This window comes from Eubalaena glacialis, chromosome 4 (genome assembly GCF_028564815.1).
Source record: "Eubalaena glacialis isolate mEubGla1 chromosome 4, mEubGla1.1.hap2.+ XY, whole genome shotgun sequence".
NCBI classification, from domain to species: domain Eukaryota; kingdom Metazoa; phylum Chordata; class Mammalia; order Artiodactyla; family Balaenidae; genus Eubalaena; species Eubalaena glacialis.
Genome location: NC_083719.1, coordinates 14297739 through 14322305, shown reverse-complemented (window position 1 = coordinate 14322305; position 24567 = coordinate 14297739). Strand labels below are relative to the sequence as shown.

At 47.4% G+C, this 24567-nt stretch overlaps 1 protein-coding gene across 1 annotated transcript in view; it reads left to right on the top strand.

The window, feature by feature from the left end:
* Window positions 1-11405: 11405 nt before the first annotated feature.
* The window catches only part of RETREG1 (reticulophagy regulator 1), a 121303-nt gene continuing 108141 nt past the window's right edge, over window positions 11406-24567 (top strand). Inside the window, exon 1 of the mRNA XM_061189142.1 lies at window positions 11406-11818. Coding sequence (XP_061045125.1) covers window positions 11502-11818 — 317 coding nt within the window. The 5' untranslated portion in view covers window positions 11406-11501. The remainder of the gene's footprint in view (window positions 11819-24567) is intronic.

Below are 24567 nucleotides of genomic sequence, written 5' to 3'. Positions count from 1 at the left end.
ACTTATTTGGCAAACTCAATAATTCAGAACATGGCCAAAAATCTGTGAGGAAGCAAAACCTGGCCTCGTAGCAGTAACTAATAATTGTTCATCGCCCAGATGCACTCTGCTCTCCCTGTTTCTTGAGCACGTCAAGCTGGTTCTAGCTTCAGGATCTTTGCACTTGCTGTTCCCTCCATCCGGCATGCCCCTGCCTCCAGAACTTCACATGACTAGGTGTCTTACTTCATTTAGATCTCTGCTCAAAAGTCACTTCCCTGACGACCCTGTCCGTTAAAGCCCCCTCTTCTGAGTTAATTCTCTCTTTTTACCCTGTTCTGATTTTCTTCACTGCACTTAGCACAGGTTAGATTGTTAGGCTAATGGTCACTTCCGAATGAATTCCACGCTCTCATGTTGTCCCCTCTCATGACGATTCGGGGCTTAGCCATATGATTTGCCTTGGCCATTGGGACATTAGAAAGGGTGACCCAAGCAGAGGCCTGATAAGTGCTTGAACAATAGGAGATTGCCCTCATGGAACCCCAACTGCCAAGTGAGGAGCCTGAACTAGCCTGCTGGAGAGGCCACAGGGGGACAACTGAGACACATGAGCTGACAGCCCCAGCCAAATGCTGTGCAGCATCTGTCAACTGATGGCAAAAGCATAAGTGAACCCAACACCATGGCATGGATCTCAGACGTGCCGCTCCAGCTGGTCTCTCCCCAGGTGCCAACCCATGGAATCATGAGCAAATAAAAGCTGTTTGAGGCCACCAAGTTTCGGGATGGTTTGTTAGGCAGCAGTAAATTATACCTATCACTATTTGAAATTATGTATCTATGTGAAGATTTGCTCATTGCCTGCCAATCCTTTTAAAATTTAAGCTCTGTGGGGATAGGAATTTTATCTTGGGTACACTATGGTCCTCCTGTCTGTCTGGCCCATAGAGGCACCCAGGAGACATCTGTTGTTGAATGAATGAACAGTCTCTCGTGGTCTAGCCTCATCTGGTCCTATGGCTTCCAGTAAGATCTCTAAATTTGGCCCATTGGAAAGATCTGTCCCTGTGCATCTGTTCCAATTGACCACACAACGTGACCAACTGAAATTCAACATTTTCCAAACTGATGTTATTTTTCTCCTCAAATTTGTCTCCAGCCTTTCTCCTCTATTCTGTAATAGACTGGTTATATTTTTGTGTCACAAAAATATAACCAGTCTTTTAAGGGGGTAGGATGATGGTTAATTTTATGTGTCAACTTGGCCAGGCTTTGGTGCCCACTTGTTTTATCAAATACCTCTAGATGGTGCTGTGAAATTATTTTTTTAGGGGTGATTCACATTTAAATCAGTAGACTTTGAGTAAAGCAGATTGCCCTCCATAATGTGGGTGGGCCTCATCCAATCAGTTGAAGGCCTTAAGAGAAAAGCCTGAAATCCCCTAAGGAGGACAGAATTCTGTCTCCAGACTGCCTGCAGATTCAAGACTGAACATCAACTCCTGTGGGAATTCCCAGCCTCCCAGACTACCCTGCAGGCTTCGGACTTGCCTGTGTCCACAATTGCATGAGCCAATTCCTTAAATCCCCCTCCCCCTTGTCCCCATACACACACACACACACACACACACACACACATTCTGTTGGTTCTGTTTCACTGGAGAACCCTAATACAGGGGTTATCTTGGACCACCTCCTCTCCCTCACTTCCCAACATTCATTCAGTCACCAGAGCCAATTGATGCTGTGTATGACATGTCTCCTGCACCAACCCTTTCTCTGTCTCCACCTCCTCTGTCTTGGTTTAGGCTCTTAGCATCTCTCGCCCGGGCTATTACAAAAGTCCATTAACCAGTCTCTCTCCCTCATCTTCTCCCAATTCACCTGCCACTTCACCACCAGGGTTATCTTTCTAAGATAAGAATCAGATCACGTCACTTACCACCAAAGCTTCCCCATCACCTCCAGGATGCAACTCAAACTCCTCAGTGTAATATGAAATCTCTTGATCAACTAGCTTGACTCCCAGCTCCATCTCTCTTACTCCTCAATAAATACCCCAAATTCTAGCTATATTTAACTACCTGTGGATCCCCAAACATGTCATGATCTCTTCACACCTTCATGCTTTTGTACATTTTGTTCCATTTTCTTGGAATGCCTACCAATCTGTTTTGAAAACATTCTGACCTCCTCTTCACATCCTAGCTCAGAGCTACTCTTTGTTCTGAAGCTGTCCCTGGATGCTTGGGCATAATTTTCAGACAATGATAAAGATCTTTTCATAAATCTTGTTTTATTATATTGGCATTAATGTATGTGTCTGTATTTCTCAAAAGACAAGGGGCTCTTTGATGGCAGGGACTGTGTCTTATTCATAATTAGATCCCTAGTCCTAGTCTTTGTCTAGCTCATAATAACCACTCAAAACATGTTGAGTCCCTGTTTATGTGTTAGATTTTAAGCCCTTTGAAGGCAGAAACCACGTTGTTGTTTATCTTTGTATCACTCACGGTACCTCTCATAGGATCTTGTATATAGTTGATGTTCAATATAAGAAGATTGAATTACATAGATAAGCTACAGTTCTCTGGAGAAAACAGAACTATTTCACTTCCTGTTGCTATGATTCCCATGCTCTGTTGTCACAGTGATTTTAAGTCAAGCAAGAGTTCTTGGAATGGAGAAATTATCAAGGGTCACAGTCTCGGGCAAAAGGAACTAGAAGAGATCTGTGTTTAAAAAAAAAAAAAATATATATATATATATATATATATAAATATAAACATTCTCTATTTCCTATTCTCTCATACAGTCTTCTAAAAAACATGTTTGAAAATGTTCAAACTCATAGGAAAGTTGAAAGAACAGACCAACGAACACCCAGATACCCCTCACATAGATTCACCAACATCTTGCTGCACCCATTTCCTCTATCTCTGTATTTATATCTCTTTCTATATATATATATACACACTTCCTTTTTGCTGAAAGCAGATGGCTGCTCTTCTGGCATCTCACCCCTAAATGATGCATATTGCATCACTCAGAAGGAGGACATTCTCTCACACCACCACAACACCATTATCATACCTAAGAAAAGCAGTATTAATTCAACAAGATCACCTACTATGCAGTCTGGACTCAAATTACCCTAATTTTCCCTCCAAATGTCCTTGATACCTATTTTTTTGGACCCAGAATCCAGTCAATTTTCACACATTGACTTGGTGGTTATATTTCTTTATTCTCCTCAAGCTCTTCCTCTCTTTTTTTTGTTGTTAAATTTATTTATTTTATTTTTGGCTGCGTTGGGTCTTCGTCGCTGTGCGTGGGCTTTCTCTACTTGTGGCGAGCGGGGGCTACTCTTCGATGCAGTGTGTGGGCTTCTCATTGAGGTGGCTTCTCTTGTTGCGGAGCATGGGATCTAGGCTCACGGGCTTCAGTAGTTGTGGCTCGCAGGCTCAGTAGTTGCGGCTCGCGGGCTCTAGAGCGCAGGCTCAGTAGTTGTGGTGCATGGGCTTAGTTGCTCCGTGGCATGTGGGATCTTCCTGGAGCAGGGCTCGAACCTGTGTCCCCTGCGTTGGCAGGCGGATTCTTAACCATTGTGCCATCAGGGAAGTCCCTATTCTTTTTGATCCTTAAAGTTTCCCAGATTTGGTCAGTGGAATCCCTTTCAAGCTGGCTTCTGTGTCCTTTTGATATGAACTATTAAATTGTCTTTGAACATGTCTTTGCTTTCCAGCATGCAACATGTTCCTGACTCAGACCTACTATCAGCCAATTCTCTAAGGAGCCTTGGTTCTTTTTGGTAGAAAATAGTTAGAAACCAACACCTGGTCCCTAAGTGAGCTTATTGCCATGGGGTATTATTGATTCAGGCTCTTCCTGTGGGCAGAGCTAGAATATCAGATCATGATCTCATAGTTAATGATGGCTCCAATTAAAATCCTACACCACAACCCTTGATGATCTGTACTTGGGGCTCTTCTGCAAAGGATGGGCTTCTCACCTGAGGTTGCAGCCCAAGGACACAGAAGGAAAGATTCCCTTGCCAGTCAGCTAGTTGTATCCCATGGTGGCTGCCTGCCAGGCTTCTCAGAGTGGGCAAACTTGTGTACAGAAAGGGGAGGATCTCTCACAAGGGAGGGCAATGAACATTATCCAAGTGAACATTATCAAAACATCCACCTGGGACCCAATACTTACCTACCTGGGGATTTTTTTACATAAAATCAGTTTTTGAAGATTTTCTACTTAGGAATAAATTAAGGACAAAGCTGCTTTTGTAGTTTTTTCCAAGCAAATGACATCTTTCCAACTAAAAGCCACTTGACCAATTACCCCTGGAGAAAGGTCCCCCTTATTTCCTCTGAACAGAGTTCTCAGGGGAATGTTGTGGTTAAGCCACCCCTGTGGGTGAGACTACTTTCTGATTCAGCACACTGCAGAGGATTCTGTGAAATTCTATTAGTACACAAACTTTGGTCTCTGTTGCAACTGCAATGTTTGCACGTGGTACATCTTCCCGTGAGATACTGGGTGATGATTACAAAATGGCTGGACATAGTATCCAGATTCCCACGGAGATATCCCCACCCCGGGTCTCGACTATAGTTATCTCAAGTCATTTCCACAACAGTCTTGAGACTCAGGTATTATTCCTGTTTTAAAAGATGAGGAAACCAAGACTCGGAGAGTCTGTGTTAGAACACAAAGCCAGAGAGCTACTATATTTTACTGATGCTAAGGTGCCGTAGACTTTAAGGCATATTTCATTCCCAGGTATGTTAAAATGGGGGGGGGAGTGTGTTTTAGGGTCAATAAAACATAATGGTTAGTGCCTGGACACTAGGATCTACAATCAAACTCAGATCTTCATGAATTTGAAACCAATGCTCCTTGCACTTGAGGAAGGATTTCCGGACAAGGAGCGGGCTGAGCTGCAGAGAGAGAAGCTAGGGCTGGAGAAGACGGGAAAAAGTTTAACCGTGTCAGCAAAGGCATGAATGTGAGCGCTTGCTTGGAGTGTGGACTCGGTGAAGAGTTAATCTGACTGGTGAAGAGTTAATCTGACTATAGTCAAGTATTCAGATTAGCGAGCAGCTAATCTGCCTAAAAAGAAATACGACTTTTAGAGATGACCCAGGACTTTAGAAGGTGGCTTGTGATTATTTTGATTTAGCGGTTCTAGGTGACGGGACATCGTTGGAAGCATGTGGGTGGGTGTCCCATGTTGAGAGCTGCGTTTTAGAGGGTACGTGTATGGTATGCATCGGAAGAGAAGGAAGCACGGGGCTATTGCAATTTAGGCAGCAAGTGACGAAGCTTGGACAGGGAAGGTGGCTCTATTCTGAGAAGAAGCATTCTCAGCGGCTAGTGACAGATGAGAGATGGATGGGGAGCCTATATAATTTATCATCCAAACCCGACACCTTTGAGAAAGAAAACGAAGTGCTATTAATACCACGCCAGGGCCTTCCCTGGTGGCGCAGTGGTTAAGAATCCGCCTGCCAGTGCACGGGACACGGGTTGGAGCCCTGGTCCAGGAAGATGCCACATGCCGCGGAGCGACTAAGCCCACGCGCCACAACTACTGAAGCCCGCGCGCCTAGAGCCCGTGCTCCGCAGCAAGAGAAGCCACCACAATGAGAAGCCCGCGTACTGCGACGAAGAGTAGCCCCCGCTCATCGCAACAGAGGAAGACTGCGTGCAGCAACGAAGACCCAACGCAGCCCAAAATAAATAAATAAATTTATTTTTAAAAAAACCACGCCAGACAATAGGCATAAGCCAGGACTGTCGTGGGCAAACCCGACATATGGTTGCTCCACACAGAGAAAGGAGGAGTGACCAGAATCAAAACTCACTCCGGTATTTCTTGCCTTGGGGACTGTGGGTTACTGTGGTTTCCAGGGCAGTTGTAAAAGCTCCTTCCTGTGCCAGGGTGGTGGTTGTCTTTGTGATCTCCCCCTGTCCTCCCCAACAGGGCTTGTGAGGAATCAGACAGCCCCACACAGGATGGGTTAAGAAACAGGCTTAACTCATAAGGAACAGGGACCCACCGGGGCAGACATTCCCGAAGAAAGAGTCTCTTCCCTCCAACTCTGTCACCTCCCTTCCTTATAGGGCAAGAGCAAGAACTACCTCAACAGTGGGAGGAAAAGCGGTCTATAGGCGCACTGGATGTCAGCGGTGGGCAGAGTTTGGGAAATCCAGCAGCCCAGCACCTGGGGAGCTTGAGGCCACTGAGCCTGTGGGACCCTGAGTTCATGTGCATCTTCTCCCTGGAGAAAGGAGAAAGGCCTTCAGTCCCAGCCAGGCCCTTGTCCCTGCAACCCAGAGGAAGCTCCCAAGGCTGTTCTGGGGGGCCTGGTTTAGGGCAGGGGTGGGACAGCAGAGTGCAATGGGGTAGACAGAAACCATCAATTTACAATAAATTGGCCTCCAAGCAAATGTACTATATACTGTGAACTATATTAAATATAATCTCCAAATTCCTTTGATGGCTCAGAAGGCACTTGAGTCCTGTAAAGCTTAAGCGTGCCCATGAACAGCCCTGGCTGTGCCCATTTATGCACGGGTCTAAGAGGATGCACGTGACACAGCCTGACTGCATGATCTCAACAGGGCCTGGGCCACTACCCCAGCCTAAAATGTCACCAGGTTTTGTGCCTGATTTCTAATGAACTAAAATTAGTAACAGGTGACAAGCCAAATACAGACTCTGAAGGGATGTCTGTGGGATGTAACGCTTGTAGTGATTCCAGTACATTCCACTAGTCTAATTTTAGCTTAGAGAATACCCCTGGAGACTGAAGGCCTGATTTGGAGACCTGCATTTAGAGACGAGCACATCGCAGTTTTGCTATGATGATGGACATCAAGCTGGGGCCTCAGGAGACTGGAATTTTGAGTCTATCACTTCCTTGGTAAAAACAAAGAAACGACGATAAAAAAGAAAATCCACCAATTTCAGGAATCCTCCACTGCTCACAGAATTGTGTCTAAACTTGGCAACTGATACTCAAAACTCCTCTCCGTCTGATGTGTTTGTCCGCAAGTCTCATCACATTCTCTGACCCCCGCAGTCTGTCTGATCTGGCCTCTGAACTCATCCCGGCCTGCCCTCTGGCAAGTTCTTGTACAGGCCACTCCCTCCACCTGGATCCTGCCCAGGACCCCTGCTGCGCTCTGAGCTGCAGACCCCTGTGCCCACCCGCCCAACTGGCATTTCCGGAGATGTCCCAAACCTGCCCCTCCCCCTCTCCCCTATCCTAGTGAAGGACAAGGAGAAAGTCTGTTCCAGTGTCTCTGCCAGGCTCCATGGAATCCATTGCCCCAGATACTTTTCTGAAACACAACCAGGCCACTTTACTCTCCTGCTGAAGGCCCACCTAAGGCCCCAAAGCTCAGACCCCTCAGCAGCCCCATCGGGGAGACGGTAGACTTCCGCACCTGCCCGCCAGAATCCTAAGAGTTCATACAGAGGCCGTAACGGGGTTCAGTTACATTGACCGTCCAGACGGTCTCAGCACCACACTGCTCTCTCATGACTGCATCCTTGGAACAGCTCCGCCTGTGGGAACGGCGGGCAGAACATATCTTCCAAGGACAGGGGAGGGAGTGAGGCGCCTCCAGTTGCCTGGGTCCAGCTTGAGGCTCAGTTAGCGGCCACGTCCTCTCGGTGACCTCCTCCAACAGGACCGGAATGGTGGGCCAGTCTGCCGAGTTGAGTGTAACCGCTAGGCAGGTGGGAAGGGGTTGGAAGTCAATGTTCTGAAACCATCCTTGCTGATCACGTGTGTGTGTGCTGACGTGTATGCCTGTGGGTAGATAAATAGTACCTTTTCGGGATATATTCTTGTAGTGTGACCTCAGGTCCCTTACATTAACCTTCCTGAAGACTTGATAAAGTTCTTTTGTATATTATTAGGGAATAACACGTAAAATTGAGTACCCCAACTGGGTATGGTTGGCCACCATCTTGCGGTTCATTTCTGGTTAGGACCTCCCTTACAGAATGCTTATCAAACACAGATTATTCTGGGTTGGATATTCCAATTCTAAAAAGCGCAACAGTCAACCCAAAACAGAAATAGCTAATTCCTTTTGTGAGCCGGGCCTTGGAAACCAGGCACACTCTTCCTTTCCAATCCCTCTGTTGTTTGTGATGTTCCTATTTCTCTCTGCTTAGATTGAACTATTAGGTTCTCCTGACTCAGTGGCAAAAAAATTAGGGAAAGTTAGGAATACAGACTAGAGGATATGGTAAGAATAGGAGGGTAGCATTGCTTTAACAAAATTATCAGCACACAAAAATCTATCTGCAGGACTAATACAATACAACATGGATGTACGGCTCCTTCATTTAAGGACCTCCTGTAGGAGTCTAATATGAAACATTTTGGGGAAAAAAAGAAACCAATATTGGGGCATATCCCTCTCGTTCAAGGCTTAGCTTGGTGTTGCCTATGTGACCTCCTAGAGTGGGAATTAATTATTCATTGTTTTTCTCTCCTATTACAAGCTTTCTAGCTACTTTTGGAAGAGAAAAGCGAGTGGCCTCTTTTAAGAGTTCCTGTGTGCATTTTGGTTTTCTTTGCCTGAGCTGTTATTTTCTGAACTGTTGCTTAGATTCAGTGGCTATAACTATTTCTCTCTCTCTCTCTCCTTTTTTTTTCCCTCTGACACATACCCATTTTCCTTGTTTTCCTCGGATCTATATTTTCAAATCGTCTAGCTCATCAGTGTTAATCACTCTGTCCCCAGGTCACAGAGATGCAAAATTCAGAAGAGACTCTTAAACGGTAAGGTTACCCACAGGGGTTTTAAATGTGACATGTTGTTGAAACGAGGGGACAACGTTTATTTTAAGCATCATTAGCATTATTTTTAGTAGTCTTAGCGCTGAATACATTATTCACACATCACAAAGATAATTAGACAAAGAAAAAACACACAGTAGCACCCATTTATGTGTCTAGGCCAGTGTCTACTCCTGTGACATTATCTGCTGGTAGATTAGAGGTCAGAGGTGAAAAAGACAGATTAGAGCAATCAGTCCAGTTTTTTTGTGCAAAACAGTGTTGGGTAGCATTTTACTTTAAGAGAGAAGGAAAAGATTTCACAGAGCTGTGAGTAGGGAGCTTTATCATTAAATGGAGAGAAGTGCTGCAAACCACATGTAACAACTGAAGTTGAGCTTTTATGTGTCTTGGTTGTCAACAGCTTTTACTATCTCAACCTATCCTGACAACAATAATTAGAATTCCGGGGAGAAGGAGGAACGTGTAGGATCTTGCAGACGTGTTTCTGAAAGCATATCATGCTGTTTTGGACAATGGGGATATCGGGTTCCTCACCTCCTCTGCCCTGCATTTCTTCCCTCCAGCTGTGGAGTCTAGAGACGAATCTCCGAATATCGCAACCCCTGGGCTGTATCCAGTGCTAAGCAAAGGCCAGGTGACACAATAAAGCATCCTTTATCTTTCAAAAGCTCCTGCACTAGGACCAAGAGAGGGGACAACACCCGGGGAAAGATGGTCTTTCTTTTGTGGAAAAAAAATACAGGGATTGTTTCCACATTGCTGTTGCATGCCTCCCTGGCCACTCTCTACCAGGTTGTCGCGATTCTTTTCAAAGACAAGTCAGAAACGTGGGACTCTGCGTTGCCGGCAGGTCAAAAACCAAACTTCCTTCCACTAGTGGATCAGTCGAGGCCTTGGTGATCTCCTGCAAATATACATAAGGAACCGTGACCTCCACCTGCAAGTCCGTAACTTCACTCGTGTTGATTTCCCGACAGAAATGACTGCCTCCCCTTCCCAACCTCCACTTTACTTCCGTACAATTCAGGGCAGATGCCGTCTATTCCAAAACGCCCCTTGAAACCTGACTCCTCCTCCCTGTCCCTAATTTTGGACGCACGATTTAAGTAAGGACTCTTAGCCCTGAGTGATTATTTCTGTCACAGCAGTTATCACGATTGTCACCGGCCTGTCCTAGGACTGTGAACTTCCTATGTGTGGAAGCCCTATCCACAGAGCTGAGCAATATGTTGGGTACATAGTAGGTGCTCAATAAACCTCTGAGTGAACTAGGAATACACCCTCTTGAGGTATAACCTACATACAGGAAAGTGCACACATCTGCAATGTACTGATCAGTGAATTGATACATATGTGTACACAGAGGTATAAACATATATCATGACCCCCAGAGGAACGCTATAGAACATTCTCCAGAGGCTCCCTGGAAACAACAGGCTTTAATTGCTCTGGGAATGAGCCCCATCCATCCTATGAAAGAAGGCTGGTTGCCAGTAGTGAACTCCAAGAGGATGTAAGATGCTCTGATTCATCACAGGTAGAACGCTCTGGATGGGGAAGGGACATTTTATTCTAGAGAAAAGTGGCAACGGGGATTAAAGAACAGAACCTTTAAAAAATGCAAATAGTGAAAAGGGAGCATAAACATTTACCTTTCTTCCCTCCCCCCCCCCCCCCCCGCCCCCACTCACCAGGAAGCACCACAGCCAGTGAGGCCCCGGAAGGAAGGTCTCAGGACTCCCTGTCACGCCCTCACAGCGCCTTACCCGTCCCGATACCTGTTGTGACCAGAGTGACTCTGAACGACCGCAGTCAAGGCTGCCCAAACCTGTGTGACACACGCAAGGGGTCCTGCTTCTCAGCTCCCCGCTCACCTGTGCCTCCCACGGACCAGCAGCGTGCGTTCTTGAGCCAGATGACGCTGCCCGCAAGTCGGAGAGGAAGCCCCCAGACCCCTTCCCCATCACTGCGGCCTGGCTTTCCTGACTTGTGAAGCCAGAGGGCCAGACGCTCGTGAACTGACCCAAAATGTTTTTTTTTTTTTTTCCTTCTTTTCTCAATCCAACCTTTATATCATCACGTTATTCGCAGAGTACTAAAGACCTATGCTATGGGTGTGCAATCTGTCCCTGCAAGGGCACTGGGCCTGCGAGGGGGGCGGGGGGCGTCGGGTCGCTGGCGGCGGAAATGCGCTGGCGGGGGAGGGGCGCCCGTCACGCCCGGTAAGGCTGCGGGCTGGGCGATCGGTGGCCCTGGCTTGAGAAAGTGAGGATTCCAGTTGATTCCGCCCGTGGCCCTGACTCCCTTTTAGATAAGTGGCCGGGCGGCGGTCCTCTACTGCGCCGTCCCCCGCAGCTGGAAGGGAAAAGGCGGTCACGCTCCCTCGGTCCCGGGCGGGGCCGCCGCTACCCCCGGGACGCCGCCCTGCTCGCACGCCGGGGCGGCTTGGGGAGGGCCGCCCGGCCCCTCGCCGCCCCGCCCCGCCCCGCCCCGCCCCGCGCGAGCTGGGCCGCACCCACTTCCCCCGGGAGGCGTCCCGCCGCGGCCGGGGCTGACGTCACAAGGCACCCAGCCGCCGGCGCCCCGCGGTGCACGCCCCGCGCCGGGACCCGCCGCCCTCTCGGCGCGACACCGAGGCGCGCCCGCGCGCGTGCCCGTGTCCGTCCCCGCCCGCCAGCGCCGCCGAAGATGGCGAGCCCGGCGCCCCCGGAGCCCGCCGAGCAGGGATGCCCGGCTCCCGCAGCCGCCGAGCAGGCGCCGCCGGCGCCGCCGCCGCCGCTGCCCCGGGCTCCCCGCGAGGAGCAGGAGGGGGAAGCGCAGGAGGAAGGGGCGGCGGCGGGCGCGGGCCGGCAGGTGGAGGAGGCCGCCGGCGGGGTGGCCGCCGCGGTGACCTGGCTGCTGGGGGAGCCCGTGCTGTGGCTGGGCTGCCGCGCCGACGAGCTCCTGAGCTGGAAGAGGCCGCTGCGCAGCCTGCTCGCCTTCGTCGGGGCCAACCTGCTGTTCTGGTGAGAGCTCGGGGTGGGTGGGGACGCCGGGGAGGGCAGGTGACCTTGGGGCGCTCGGGGGAGGGCGGAGGGCGCGCCCAGGGCCGGGGGGGGGGAGGTGCACGCCGGACCCCGCGGAGGAAGGTGTCAGCCCTGGCCCACTTTCTCGGCCACCTTTCTCAAACAGGTAGGCACACACTTCAACTTTCCTCCAGACCCACCTCCCTGTAAACAGTTGTCATCCTCCGTGTGTGTATGCAGCCTCGCGGGAGAGGTGGTGGGCTGACCCCCACGCACCTGGACCGACAGGTGTGCCCGGAGTGCACTTGGCCTTCGCTTTCCGAAACTCGCAGGTCTTGACCTGCTCGCCCAAAGCCTGCCAGACCACAAACACTTAAACGTGCATTCGTTCTTGCACCCAGAGCGGGCCTATCTGGACCAGCTTAGGTACACGCGCAAGACTGAGCCTGTCTCCATCAGCCACCTGAGATGCGCACTGAATGATTTGTTTTTTCCGTTCCCTGGAGGGTTGGGTTTACTGTCTTTACTCCCTGATGAGAAAACAGGCGGCACACAGGTGGATTAGGTACATCACCGTGCCCCGCAGGTGTGCAGTGTGGAAAACAGTCGTATTTTTAGCTGAAGAACAGAGAGAGTACACAGGAATGTTCTGTGAAAAGCCCCTGATCAACAGGTTTGTCTCTTCAAAAAGCACCCTTCACCCCTAAAGACAGGGAAGTGTGTGGCTCCTTCATTGAAGGACGTGCCCTGTCATCTGTTACCAGTCTGATGGAGGGTGGAGAAAAACCTTCTTTGTCTGCACCTGTGTCCTCATAACAAGCATGACCCACACAGTGCAGAATAAGCAGAGCTTCAGCAGTAGATACTTGTTACAGGACATAGATTTCTTAAGCTTAAAGTGAGGAAATAAATGACCGAAACATACACAGCCTGCCACTTTCTAGGTTAGCTCCTTTAACCTGAAGGTTCTTCTGCAGATCTGTGCTAGTCCTGGTTTTTCTCCTGAAATGAGCTGTTTCTTTCTTTCTTTCTTTCTTTTTTATTATTTATTTTTTTGGCTGTGTTGTGTCTTCGTTGCTGCACGCGGGCTCTCTCTAGTTGCGGCGAGCGGGGGCTACTCTTCGATGTGGTGCACGGGCTTCTCATTGCGGTGGCTTCTCTTGCTGCGGAGCACGGGCTCTAGGCGCGTGGGCTTCAGTAGTTGTGGTGCGCGGGCTCAGTAGTTGTGGCTCATGGGCTCTAGAGCGCAGGCTCAGTAGTTGTAGTGCACGGGCTTAGTTGCTCCGCGGCGTGTGGGATCTTCCCGGACCAGGGCTCGAGCCCATGTCCCCTGCATTGGCGGGTGGATTCTTAACCACTGTGCCACCAGGGAAGCCCGAGCTCTTTCTTATTAGACCCCCGAACGTGAATTAACCACACTTTGGGTCTCTTAGCTATCAGTGTTTCTAGAGTATATTCCATAGTTCTGCAATCTGTTATGAAGTTACAGTGGGCACTCAAAAGAAGGACAATATAGTGTCTGATGCTAGATTGGGCAACAGTCCCATAGTCTTAGGGCTGGGTCTCCCTCATTCTACCAATGAGGTAAAATTCTCTTTCTTAATTTTAAATTTTATTTATTAAAAAAAATAGCCAATAGCCTCAGAGTTCAAAAGTTTAAAGGTACAAAAGGTTGAACACTCTGTAAATCTTTTTCCCATGCCTGTCTCTGGCTACCCACTTTCCTACCAGAAGCAACCAATGTTACGAGTTTCCTGTGTATCTTTCCAGACACTGCATACTTCAGCAAATACAAAATATTCTACGCAAATTGTGGAATACTATCTGGACTACTTTTCTTCTTAGTGTACTTTGGCGATCACTTCCTTGTTCTCTTCCAGCTGCACAGAATTCCGCTGTATGGACGTCACGGATTAACCTGTCTCCTACTGATGGACTAAGATGGTTTCCATCTTTTGCTATGACAGCATTATAGCTAATGGCCTAAACATGCATTATTTTGCATATAAGCAAGCATTGCTGTAGGATGAATTGCCAGAAGTGGAATTGTTGCGTTAGAGGGGATGTGCACTTGTAGTTTTGATGGCTATCACTGTATTATTGCACTTCCCTGGAGTTCTACCAATTTATACTCAAACCAGCAGTGCGTGTGACTGCCTGTTTCTTTATATACCCTTGCCTAACAGCATTTTATTAAACTTTTTGATTTGCAAATCTGATAGGTGAAAAAGGCTATCGCAATATGGTTTTAATTTGCATTTCTCTGAGACTGAGCATTTTTTCCTCACATTCAAGAGCCATTATAATTATCTTTTCTTTGCGTTATCTGTTTACAAATAACTTTTGTCCATATTTTTAATTGAGCCATTGGGCTTTTTCCTGTTGATTTGTAGGAGCTCTTTTTTTTTAAAAAAAATAAATTTATTTATTTATTTATGGCTTCGTTGGGTCTTTGTTGCGGCGAGCGGGGGCTACTTTTCGTTGCAGTGCGTGGGCTTCTCATTGCGGTGGCTTCTCTTGTTGCAGAGCACGGGCTCTAGGTGCGTGGGCTTCAGTAGCTGTGGCCACCGGATTAGTTGCTCCGCGGCATGTGGGATCTTCCCGGACCAGGGCTCGAACCCGTGTCCCCTGCATTGGCAGGCGGATTCTTAACCACTGCGCCACCAGGGAAGTCCCAGGAGCTCTTTTTATGTTAAGAACTTTAGCCTAATTTCTGTAACATGAGTGGCAAACATTTTTTCTGTGATGTATTCTTAATATCTATTGAAAAGAATGATTTTTGCATAAAATAATTGAAAGGCATATTTAGTATTATTCGGGAGTGATGTTTTCCATCCATATATTTCTTAATAAGTCTAATGGCGAGGCAAACAATGGCTAGGCATTCAGTCTAATTATAGCTTCCTGTTTATCTGTATTATTTCTTCTCCTGTTTGGAGAATTTACATTCCATTTGTATATTTTCTTGGACAGAAACATGACGGTCCTGCCTTTTAAATTTGAAATACTTGTTAATTGGAATTTCTGACCCATTTATTAATTTTATTAAAATGTTGTTTTTTTCCTCATTGTTGCTTTTGAGGTTAAAATATTTTTCAAGGACTTTGTTTTCCCTAAATAGTGTACTTCTTATCAAGCGATCTCAAATTATGTGACACTCTAACACTGTGTCCCAAGGACTCTAAAGCTCTGGATTTTTTTTACATTTACTAATTGTTTTACTTTCAGTAGTGAAAATTGAATACAACCTAAATGACAGAACATAAGACAGTGGTTTCATAAACTGAAGTAGTATATCTAATGAATAAATCATGCAGTTAGGAAAATGGTAATTAAGTATACTGCATAATATAAAGCTTTGTATTTTTTATTAAAAAATACCCCAAAAGGGGCTTCCCTGGTGGCGCAGTGGTTGGGAATCTGCCTGCCAATGCAGGGGACACGGGTTCGAGCCCTGGTCTGGGAGGATCCCACGTGCCGCGGAGCAGCTGGGCCCGTGAGCCACAATTACTGAGCCTGCGCATCTGGAGCCTGTGCTCCGCAACAAGAGAGGCCGCGATGGTGGCAGGCCCGCGCACTGCGATGAAGAGTGGCTCCCGCTTGCCGCAACTGGAGAAAGCCCTCGCACAGAAACGAGGACCCAACACAGCCATAAATGAATGAATAAATAAATAAAAATTAAAAAAAAAAAAAAAGCAACAGTCTTTAAAAAAAAAAAAAAAATACCCCAAAAGATCAATGTTAGAAGCATAAGAAACCCAAATCTTGGCACTTTTCTTGATGTTATTTTTGGGGAAATGAACTTTTTAAATGCATATTTTTGATTGTTTAGTACCTGGTACCAGCACTAGCGTTCAGGATTTTGAGCCTGGGTTCAAAAGCTCTAACATTTATTACCTGCCCATTATCTGCAAGATTTTAGTGCTGTGCACTGAAAGCACAAAAGCTGAGACTTGGCCACAACAAATGGGTATAACTCAAGGCTGAATGGAGCGAGTGTGGTAAAGAGTCAGAGAAGGGATCATTCGTTTTGATGCAGTTTTTTGGGGGGAGGTGGCATCCTGGCTAGAAGGGACTGTGGGGTCTTCATAAGGAGATCACGCTCGAGTCAGATTTGGACGGACAGGAATGATTTGGGTAGATCTAGTATATGGTCGACAGCATTCCAGGCCTAAGGAATTGTACTTAATGTTTCAACCAATATATTCAACTGATGCAATGCCACATGAGTTGGTGGAGAAAAGTAGGGGAGATGAGAGTGGCTGGGTGTTTCGGAGACACATCTGGGGGCAGTGGTTGCCTCGAGTGTCACACTTTGTGTTTGGACCTGTTTTTTCTATAGGCAATGGGGACCCAAAAATGCCTTGTAAAAGTGCCCATGAATATTTTAATGGACAAGTAAGTTGTGGTACATTTATTCCTACCATAAAATAACATATAGAACAATGAAAATAAACTAGAGCTATAGGCAACAACACAGATGAATTTCACAAACGTAATTTTGGGCCAAAAAAAACCACAATATGTACAGAATGATTCGGTTTTTTGAAAACTATGCAAAACTAAACAGTATTGATGAGGGATATATTGATAGAAGACATTCTTATCTGCAAAATCAAGAGAGTGGTTATTCCTGGGAGGAGGGAGAAGGTTTGATGACAGAGGGCACGTGGAAGGTTTTGGAGTACAGGCAGTGTTCTGTTTTTTGACTTCAGTGGTGGAAGTTACCTGGTGTTCAAGTTATAATTATTTTAAAACTATGAGTGTGTATGTGCATTCTTATCTTTGATATATTTTTTGAAAAATACTAAAATACTAAATAATGCTTAAAAAAATTGGTATTCACTCAGAGCTCAGAGGAGTTTGATAAAATACAGACCATATAGCACCTGTCTCAAGAAGCAGGGTTTCCACAACCTGAAATAGATTGCACAACAGTCTTATAGTCCTAGGGTTGGGTCTCTCATTTTACCAATGAAGGACATGTTTGTGAATTCTTTTTCTTAATTTTAAATTTTATTTATTAAAGAATGGTCAGTACAGCCTCACAGTTCAAAAGTTTAAAAGTATAAAATGGTAAACAGTTTGAAAGGCTCTTTCCGACGCCTGTCACTGGCTACCTGTCTCCTTCCAGGGGCAACCAGTGACACCAGTTTTAAGCACGCCATCAAATAGAATGAACCCAGTGAAACAGAAAATACCCATTTGCTTTTGTTTTTAAAGAATTAGCTGCTTGCGGTATACTGTCAATAAAACGCACACACTCTAAGTGAACAGTCAAATGTAAATGCCCATGGAACCACAATGGCAATCAAGATCTAGAACATTCCATCACTCCTAAAGATTACTTTGGCTTCCTTTCCCATCCGTAGCCACCCCGGGGATTGATCTGTTTTCTGTCCCTATAGATTAGATTTGTCTTTGCTAAAGTTTCATATAAATGATACCTTGTAATACGATGTTTTTGTGCCTGGCTTTGCTTACCCAGCATAAAGCTTTGAGATTCATCCCTGTTGTGTATATCAGTTGTTTGTTTCTCGTTATTGTTGACTAGTCTGCCACTTTGGGGATATACCTCAATTTGTTCATCCATTTGCTAGTTGATGTTCTTTGGGGTTGTTTTCACGGTTGGCTATTATGAGTAAAGCTATTGAAAAAATTCAGGCACAAATCTTTGTGTGAAATGTCTGGTTTTGGTGAGAGGAGTGTGGCAAGCTCTGGCCGTGCTTTGTGTGGCCACGTGGCAGTTGCCTTGGGTAGCAAGGGCTGGAGGATTATGTCTCTCTTCTTGGTCTCCTTGCTGGTCATGATACTGAAACTGAATGCCACACACAATGCAGCCTGGAAAGCTGCTCGGATGTGATTTAGTCTTGAACCCGCAGTTGGAGACCATGCATGCAGAGAAATCTATGCTGGGCCTCTTTCCTCAGAGCATCTGGCACTACATGATGACATTACCCTCCACTTGTATAAATAGTTCAACTGCAAGAAACTGATTAGCCTGAGGTGATGACACAAGGGCATGCCCTGCAGGAGACCTTGGGTCCTCTAACTTTTGCCGTATTTCAGGCTGGGCACCTGTGCAGTCTGGAATGCCCAGGACCCACTTAGAGTCTTGGAGGCCTGTCCTCTAGAGTTGGTTTGGAAGGTTGCAGGGTCCAGCTCCCACTTGATGTCAAGAGCCCCTCTATGTCATCGCTGACAGGTTGGGCCAGCTTGCATTAGAGCAGTGCCCCTCAAAGAGCGATCTCTTACTGGCATCATCGTGGCCATCACCTGGGCGCTTGTACAGATGCAAATCGTGGGCTCCACCCCACACATATGAGCCAGAATCCCTGGGGTGGGGCCGGAGCATCTGAATTTTCTCCAGCTCACCAGGTGACTCGAGTGTGAGAATCACTGCATTTGAGCACTTTCTGGGATCATGAACTCTCTTCTCCATAAGGCAGCATTTCCACTGCTGGACAACTCTGACTAGCAAATATTTTTCCTAAACTGAGTTAAGCTCACCTCTTTGTTATCTCTACAGCTGCCCAAGATCCGGGCTCCCTCCCCAGGACAGTCCTTTGTCTGTTTCAAGATTTGTTCTGTTCTCCATTTCTTCTTTCCCCCAGATGAGAAATCCTGGGCTCCTTCCACTCACCAGACTCTTCTGAATATGCTTCAGTTTGTACGTATTCCTCCTCAAATGCAGCATTCTGAGATGATATGACCAGTGTGTACTTTTCCCCATCTTCCTGGACAGCATCCTTCTCTTCACATGGCCTGAGACAGAATTTCTTTATTCTACTTGATAGTAACTCCTTTGACAGCCACTACTATTAATGATTGCTGCTGCCATCAAACTATACCTGTGTATATAACTATATACGCAGGTATAGTTCATCAAACTACAACTAGTAAAATTATTAAGGATGCTCACATTTAGCACCTCATTTAAATCTTACAGCAACCAGTGAGGCAGGTATTATTCCCTTTTTACACAAGAGGAAACAGGCCCATAGAAGTTAATTGAGTTATTAACAATGACTTTAACCTGTACTATTCAATAGACTATTTGCAGTGATGGAAATAGTTTACGTTTGTACTGTCTGGTATGGTAGCAAGTAGCCTATTGTGGTTATTGAACTTATGACATGTGGCTAGTGTGACTCAGGAACTGTATTTTTAATTTTCTTGAACTTAAACTTCAGTTCAAATAGCTACATGTGGTTAGTGGCTACCCATATTTAGTAGCACAGTCCTAACCTGGGTCACGGGCCTGGGTGATGAAGCCACATGTCCTTTTCTACAAATTCAGTGTTTCTTTCTTTTTAAAAAAAAAAAAAACAACTCTGTTACTCTAAGGAATAATAGAAGACAGATATGGGAACCAACAATTAGGGCTTACATTTTTCAGTGTTACAGAATTTCACTTAATAGTTTCAGCATGGGGTGAAAATAATTATGTCGGGAGAGGGTTGGTTCTGCATTGAGAGGGATCTTTTTTAGCCTGTTAGCGAGTCTAGTTCACGTCCCTCGCCTTATCTCAGCTCCATCTGGGCATCAGGAGCCGTGGAAGAGTGTCTGCTCCAGACCCACATGGTCTTGGGTCCATGGGGTATACCAGAAGTCCCAGGTCTGCAGTTGGCTCTGAGAGCTTACTCTCTGCTTTAGGAGACATGGCTGGTTCAGTGAATTGATGGAAACAATGCACCACACTTCTAAACTGTATGCCACAGTTTCTAGGGCTTTACAGTTTAGGAATAGTGGATATCAGAGGGGTTTGGAATAGTTGATGAAAGCTCTGTGCGATTTATTGTATGTATAGGCCTAGCAGAGAAGGTGTAACTATAAAAGTAAGGTTAACAGTGAGGGCTTTCCACGTGGGACAAACCCAGGTATAAATGGGGGACGCGCACTGGATGTTGTCAGTCTGGGGAGACTCACCTGCCTCAGGCTGAGGGTACATTCTGGGGAGCGGGAAAGAGAAATTATTATTCTTGTATGCATGGAACCAGCATGGGATCTGAAACCCTGTAGATGCTCAAAAAGGTTTAGTGCACTGGACTGGACTGGAGGGTATTCCCCTAGCCTGGAGAGGGCAGGGCTGGTTTAAGGAAGGTCTTGCAAAATAGAAATGCTTCAGATCACTGAAAATAGTTGTGGATGTTTTTTATATTCAGTAAATGTTTGGTTTTTAAAAAAATTTTATTTATTTATTTATGGCTGTGTTGGGTCCTCGTTTCTGTACGAGGGCTTTCTCCAGTTGTGGCAAGCGGGGGCCACTCTTCATCGCGGTGCGCGGGCCTCTCACCATCGCGGCCTCTCTTGTTGCGGAGCACAGGCTCCAGACGCGCAGGCTCAGTAATTATGGCTCACGGGCCCAGCTGCTCCACAGCATGTGGGATCTTCCCAGACCAGGGCTCGAACCCGTGTCCCCTGCATTAGCAGGCAGACTCTCAACCACTGCGCCACCAGGGAAGCCCCAGTAAATGTTTCTTGAGTAGTGGCCTCATATGCTTATTCTTAGACCCAGGAAATCTTTCACGAGTTCCCATGTAAGGCTGTTCTCTAGGCCTTGGTCCTTTAGCACCAGGAACTGCTGGTTGAGGACCTAAGAAACGGGGCTGTTTTTACCAGATTAATGCTCATTCTAGAAACCCATCAGGTTTTCTTCTCTAGTGTAATAACCACAGAGCTCATCTTTAGTGATTTTGCACAGTTTTATGGTTATGCCTATTTGGGTAATAACTGTCCCTCAGCTTCTTTTTGCTGCTGTTTTTCCTTCTTATCCTGTTGTGCGTGAATGTTTTTAAGCTGCCTGATTGATCGAAATGAGTACAAATAAATGAGGTGTATCATTATCACTAGCTGCTGGGAATGCAGTGATGACTAAGACACATTCTGACCCCTGGTGAGAGGCACAGATTAGTAAGCAAGTAATTCTCAGGTTATGCTGCGAGCACTAAATTATCATACATGGGCCAAGATGAACCAGTAGGATTTCCTTAGGCAGCAAATGGGGTATGGAGATTGGGGAAAAGACAGGATAATCAGTCTGTAAAAAGTGGAAGAGAACTAACACATATTGAGTAGCTGTTAGGTGCTAGGTACTCAGTTAACTGATGGAAGCTTGAACAGGGTACACAGTAGCACTCATAACTATTCATTTATATATAGAGAGAGGGGAAGGGAAGGGGAGAGGATGGGAGGGGAGGGGAGGGGCGGGGCAGGTATTTTATGTTCTAGAGGGAATATCCACAGGTGAGTTTGGAAAGAGAAACATCGGGGTCAGTTTCTGAAGAGTTTACTATTGGATTGTGCTAAGGAATTTGGACTATATCAAATAAGCAGTCTCTGTCTATTACTTTTATGTAAGTGCCATCATATATATACTGTCATATAGACATAGTCCCTTTCTTTTAAGACCTCCATTCAAAACTTCAACAAATTTATTGTCTACTACATGCTGACACTGTTCTTGGTGCTAGGGATGTAACAGTGGACAAGACAGCATGAGATCCCTTTCCTCATGGACCTTATATTTTCGTGGTGGAAATGGTGGAAGAAAGACAATAAACAAATGCACAAAGTGCTAGGAGAAGCTAGGTGCTGTGGAGAAAACTAAAGCAGGGACAAGGGACAGGGAGGGACAAGGAGGTGCTACTTTTCTGGGGTAGTCAGTGCAGGCTTGTCAGAGGAGTGACTGTGAGCTGACGCCCGAAGAGCACGTTAGGGAAGCATCCAAGCAGCTACTTCTGCAGCAGAATGCTCCAGGCAGAGGGAACAGGGTGTGCAAAGGCCCTGGGGTGAGTGGGCTGGGGGTGTTTGCGGAACAGCACGGAGTCCAGTGTGGCTGCAGCTGGTTGAGCAAGCAGGAGACACCGTTAGTTTTAGCTCAGAACTTCATGCAGCGAGTGTGCCAGACTATGCTTACCGGCTTTCCATCACCACCCCCCGCCCCGGGTGAATGAGGGGAGCGAGAACCTGGGGCCAGAGGTGGGGCAGGACACCTTTGCAGGAACACGTGGTGGTGAAGAGAGGCAGCGGGGTGGGGAGACTCTGGCAATAAAATCAGGACGACTGAGTGATTTCTTGGATGGGAGAAGAGAGGGGGTGGGTGAGTGCCTCAGCCTCCGAGGGTAAATGAGGAGTGGCTGGTGTTAACCATTCTGAGGGTCACTGGGGTTGCAGCAGGGGACGGGTTGGGTTGAAGTACAGATGTGTGTGTGTTGGGGGTGGTGGAGTTTCCTAGGGACCACCTGCTGGGCTGTATGAGAAGAGAACCTGGGGAGAGTGTGAGGAAACCGACCTCAGCAAGGTGGTGATGAAGGAGCATCTTTGGCAGGAGGGTCAGAGCGCGGCGAGTCCCAGAGAGCGGGGTTCCCCAGGAGCCAGGTGAGGTCGCGGCCAGGTCCGCTAGGGTTCCATCGGCAAGTGCCCCTTCCTGGCCGGCATGAGGGCCTGGCCTTCCCAGTCACACCAGAAGGGGGACCCTCCCTTCCTCCCAGCCCCTCACCACCTCCTCCTGCTGCAGCATCGTGGCTCAGTCTCTGTGGAGGACAGAACTCCCTACCCTGCCCTCCAGGGCCCCTCTGGGATTTGGTCCTCAGGCCAGATCCTGACTTGGCCAATGGGAGTTCAGACAGTTTAGGAAATCCTTTCTCTCCCCAGTGCCTGGCTTTCATGCCTACCAAGATAGCTGATCTTGAATGTCAGAAGCATTCTATTGTTAGCTGTTTCTGTTGATTCCAGCTGTGGAAGAAGGACCTTGGTCCTTGTCTTTGAGGAAGGAATTCAGCAAAGGGACCAAGACTGTGAAGTAGAGACAGTGTTTATTAGAAGCAAAGTACATGTGGAAGAACACACAGGCAGACTTGGAGCGAGCTGCGTGCAATAGGGGTGGCTTAGGTTGCTTATGTGGGGGCAGTTTTCCGGGTGGTCTCCGGCCAGTCGTCTCACTTGTGCTTTCACCTGATCAGGGCCCAGTGCTCCTGCTGGTATCTTATCTCCAAGTATCAGCGGGAGACCAGTTGCAGCCCCTCAATGTGCAGCCAATCTCCTACCTCCCTGTGTTCACTCCTTCTGCAGAGTCCTGAGCCCGCCCCCATGCCATTCTCCACCTGCTCTGCTGATGCCCGATGGGTCCTCTGACAGGTGCTGGCGTCTGTGAGGATGGAGGAGCGGAGAGGGAAGGGTGGAGACAGGGGAAGGGAAGAGGGACAGCAGGGGGCTCCGGGGAAGCCCGTGGGGGCTGGGCGTAGAAGGACACCTCCTCCTCTGACACCTGAGGACCAGGGGGAAAGGTGGGCACACCTGGAGGGCAGGTGGCTAGGGGTCACCTGCCAATGGCAGCTGATTTCTCTTTGAAGGAGGAGGAGGAGTTCCTGAGACTGAGGAGGTTGAGGGCGGACGAGACTGGCTGTTGCTTTCGTGGGGAAGGACGTCCATGTTTACAGTCCCTTTCTTGTACGACTCTATTTTGCTGTTGGCTCTTAGCATTTTTTTATGTTCGATCTTTCTAACTCTCCAACATTTCTGGAAAACTCCTTTTGATAAAGGTCAGCTCTATCAGACCCACACTTCAGTTTCTCTTTCTCTTTCTTTCCCTGGGAGCCACCCTTCTTGGAGTCCTCCTCCCCCTGTTCTGATCTAGTCTGATTGTCCCCTGGGCCTGCTGTCCCTGCAGGACATCTGCGTCATCACCCCGTTCCCCCTCTCCCGTGTGAGAGCCTCTGTTACTGGACCCCTGCTGAGAACGGGGTCAGGCGAGTCGGCAGCACCCATGTCTTCTCCTTGAGATGATTCATGATGGTTTAAGGTTTAAGGTTTTCTTGTGTTTGCTCTGAGTTCTTTGCGTCTGTCTGTTTTCTGTTATTGGACTCTTTCTTGGTGGACTCTTTGGTATCGAGAGAGTACATCCTCTAGCACTTGCGTGCAGAAAATATCTTTATCCCACCCTTCCAGCTGATTGCTGGTTTGGCTTGGTTTAGAATTCTGGGTGGGGAATAATTTTCCATTAGAATTTTGAAGCACTGCCCTCCTTTCTGGCTTGCTTCCAGTGTTGCTTTTTGCAGATGGATACCTTTCCAACGCCTGATCTCTTATAGATGGTCTGCAATTGGTCCAGCTATTGGTTTATGATTTCTGGTATTTGGGTAAGGAGTCAGTCTGACTGCTGTGTTATTATAGCTTGTGCTTTAGATCTTCGGGGCAAGCTTAAAGCATTTCTTTTTGCCTTTCTTACTTCCGGGACCCAATGTTTGCTTGCCATGTAAAGGCTGCGTCTGACTTCGGTGGTCCATTCTCGAGATGGATGGAACTGAACACAGGGCTTCTGTGTGCCTCCAAAGGTTACTCACGCAGAAAAGAGCCTGAGTGGCACCTCCCCGCCCCCCCGAATTGTGCAGGGATGCTGCCCTGGCTGGCTCCCATGGGCTTGGCTGAGTCGAGCCCCGGGGGGTGGGCGTCAAGCCTGGCACCTGGTCCGGCTTTGCGGGAACTTGCGATCCTAGGATAGGCTGGGCCTAATTGAACTAACAGGCAGAGAGAATTCATACCTTGACCTCATTAGCACAACGCTCAAAACACGTAGTGTCCTAACTTGTCATAGACCAGGCTACCTTGAGCCAGAGTGTCACTGTTTACATTTGAGGTCTGGTTTGGAGCCAAATGCTACGTTGCTGCCCCTTTCTGCTTGTGTGCTTCTAGAAAGCCACGCTGGCACTTCTGGGTGTGTGTTTTGCTGATCTGTGTAGCACTGAACG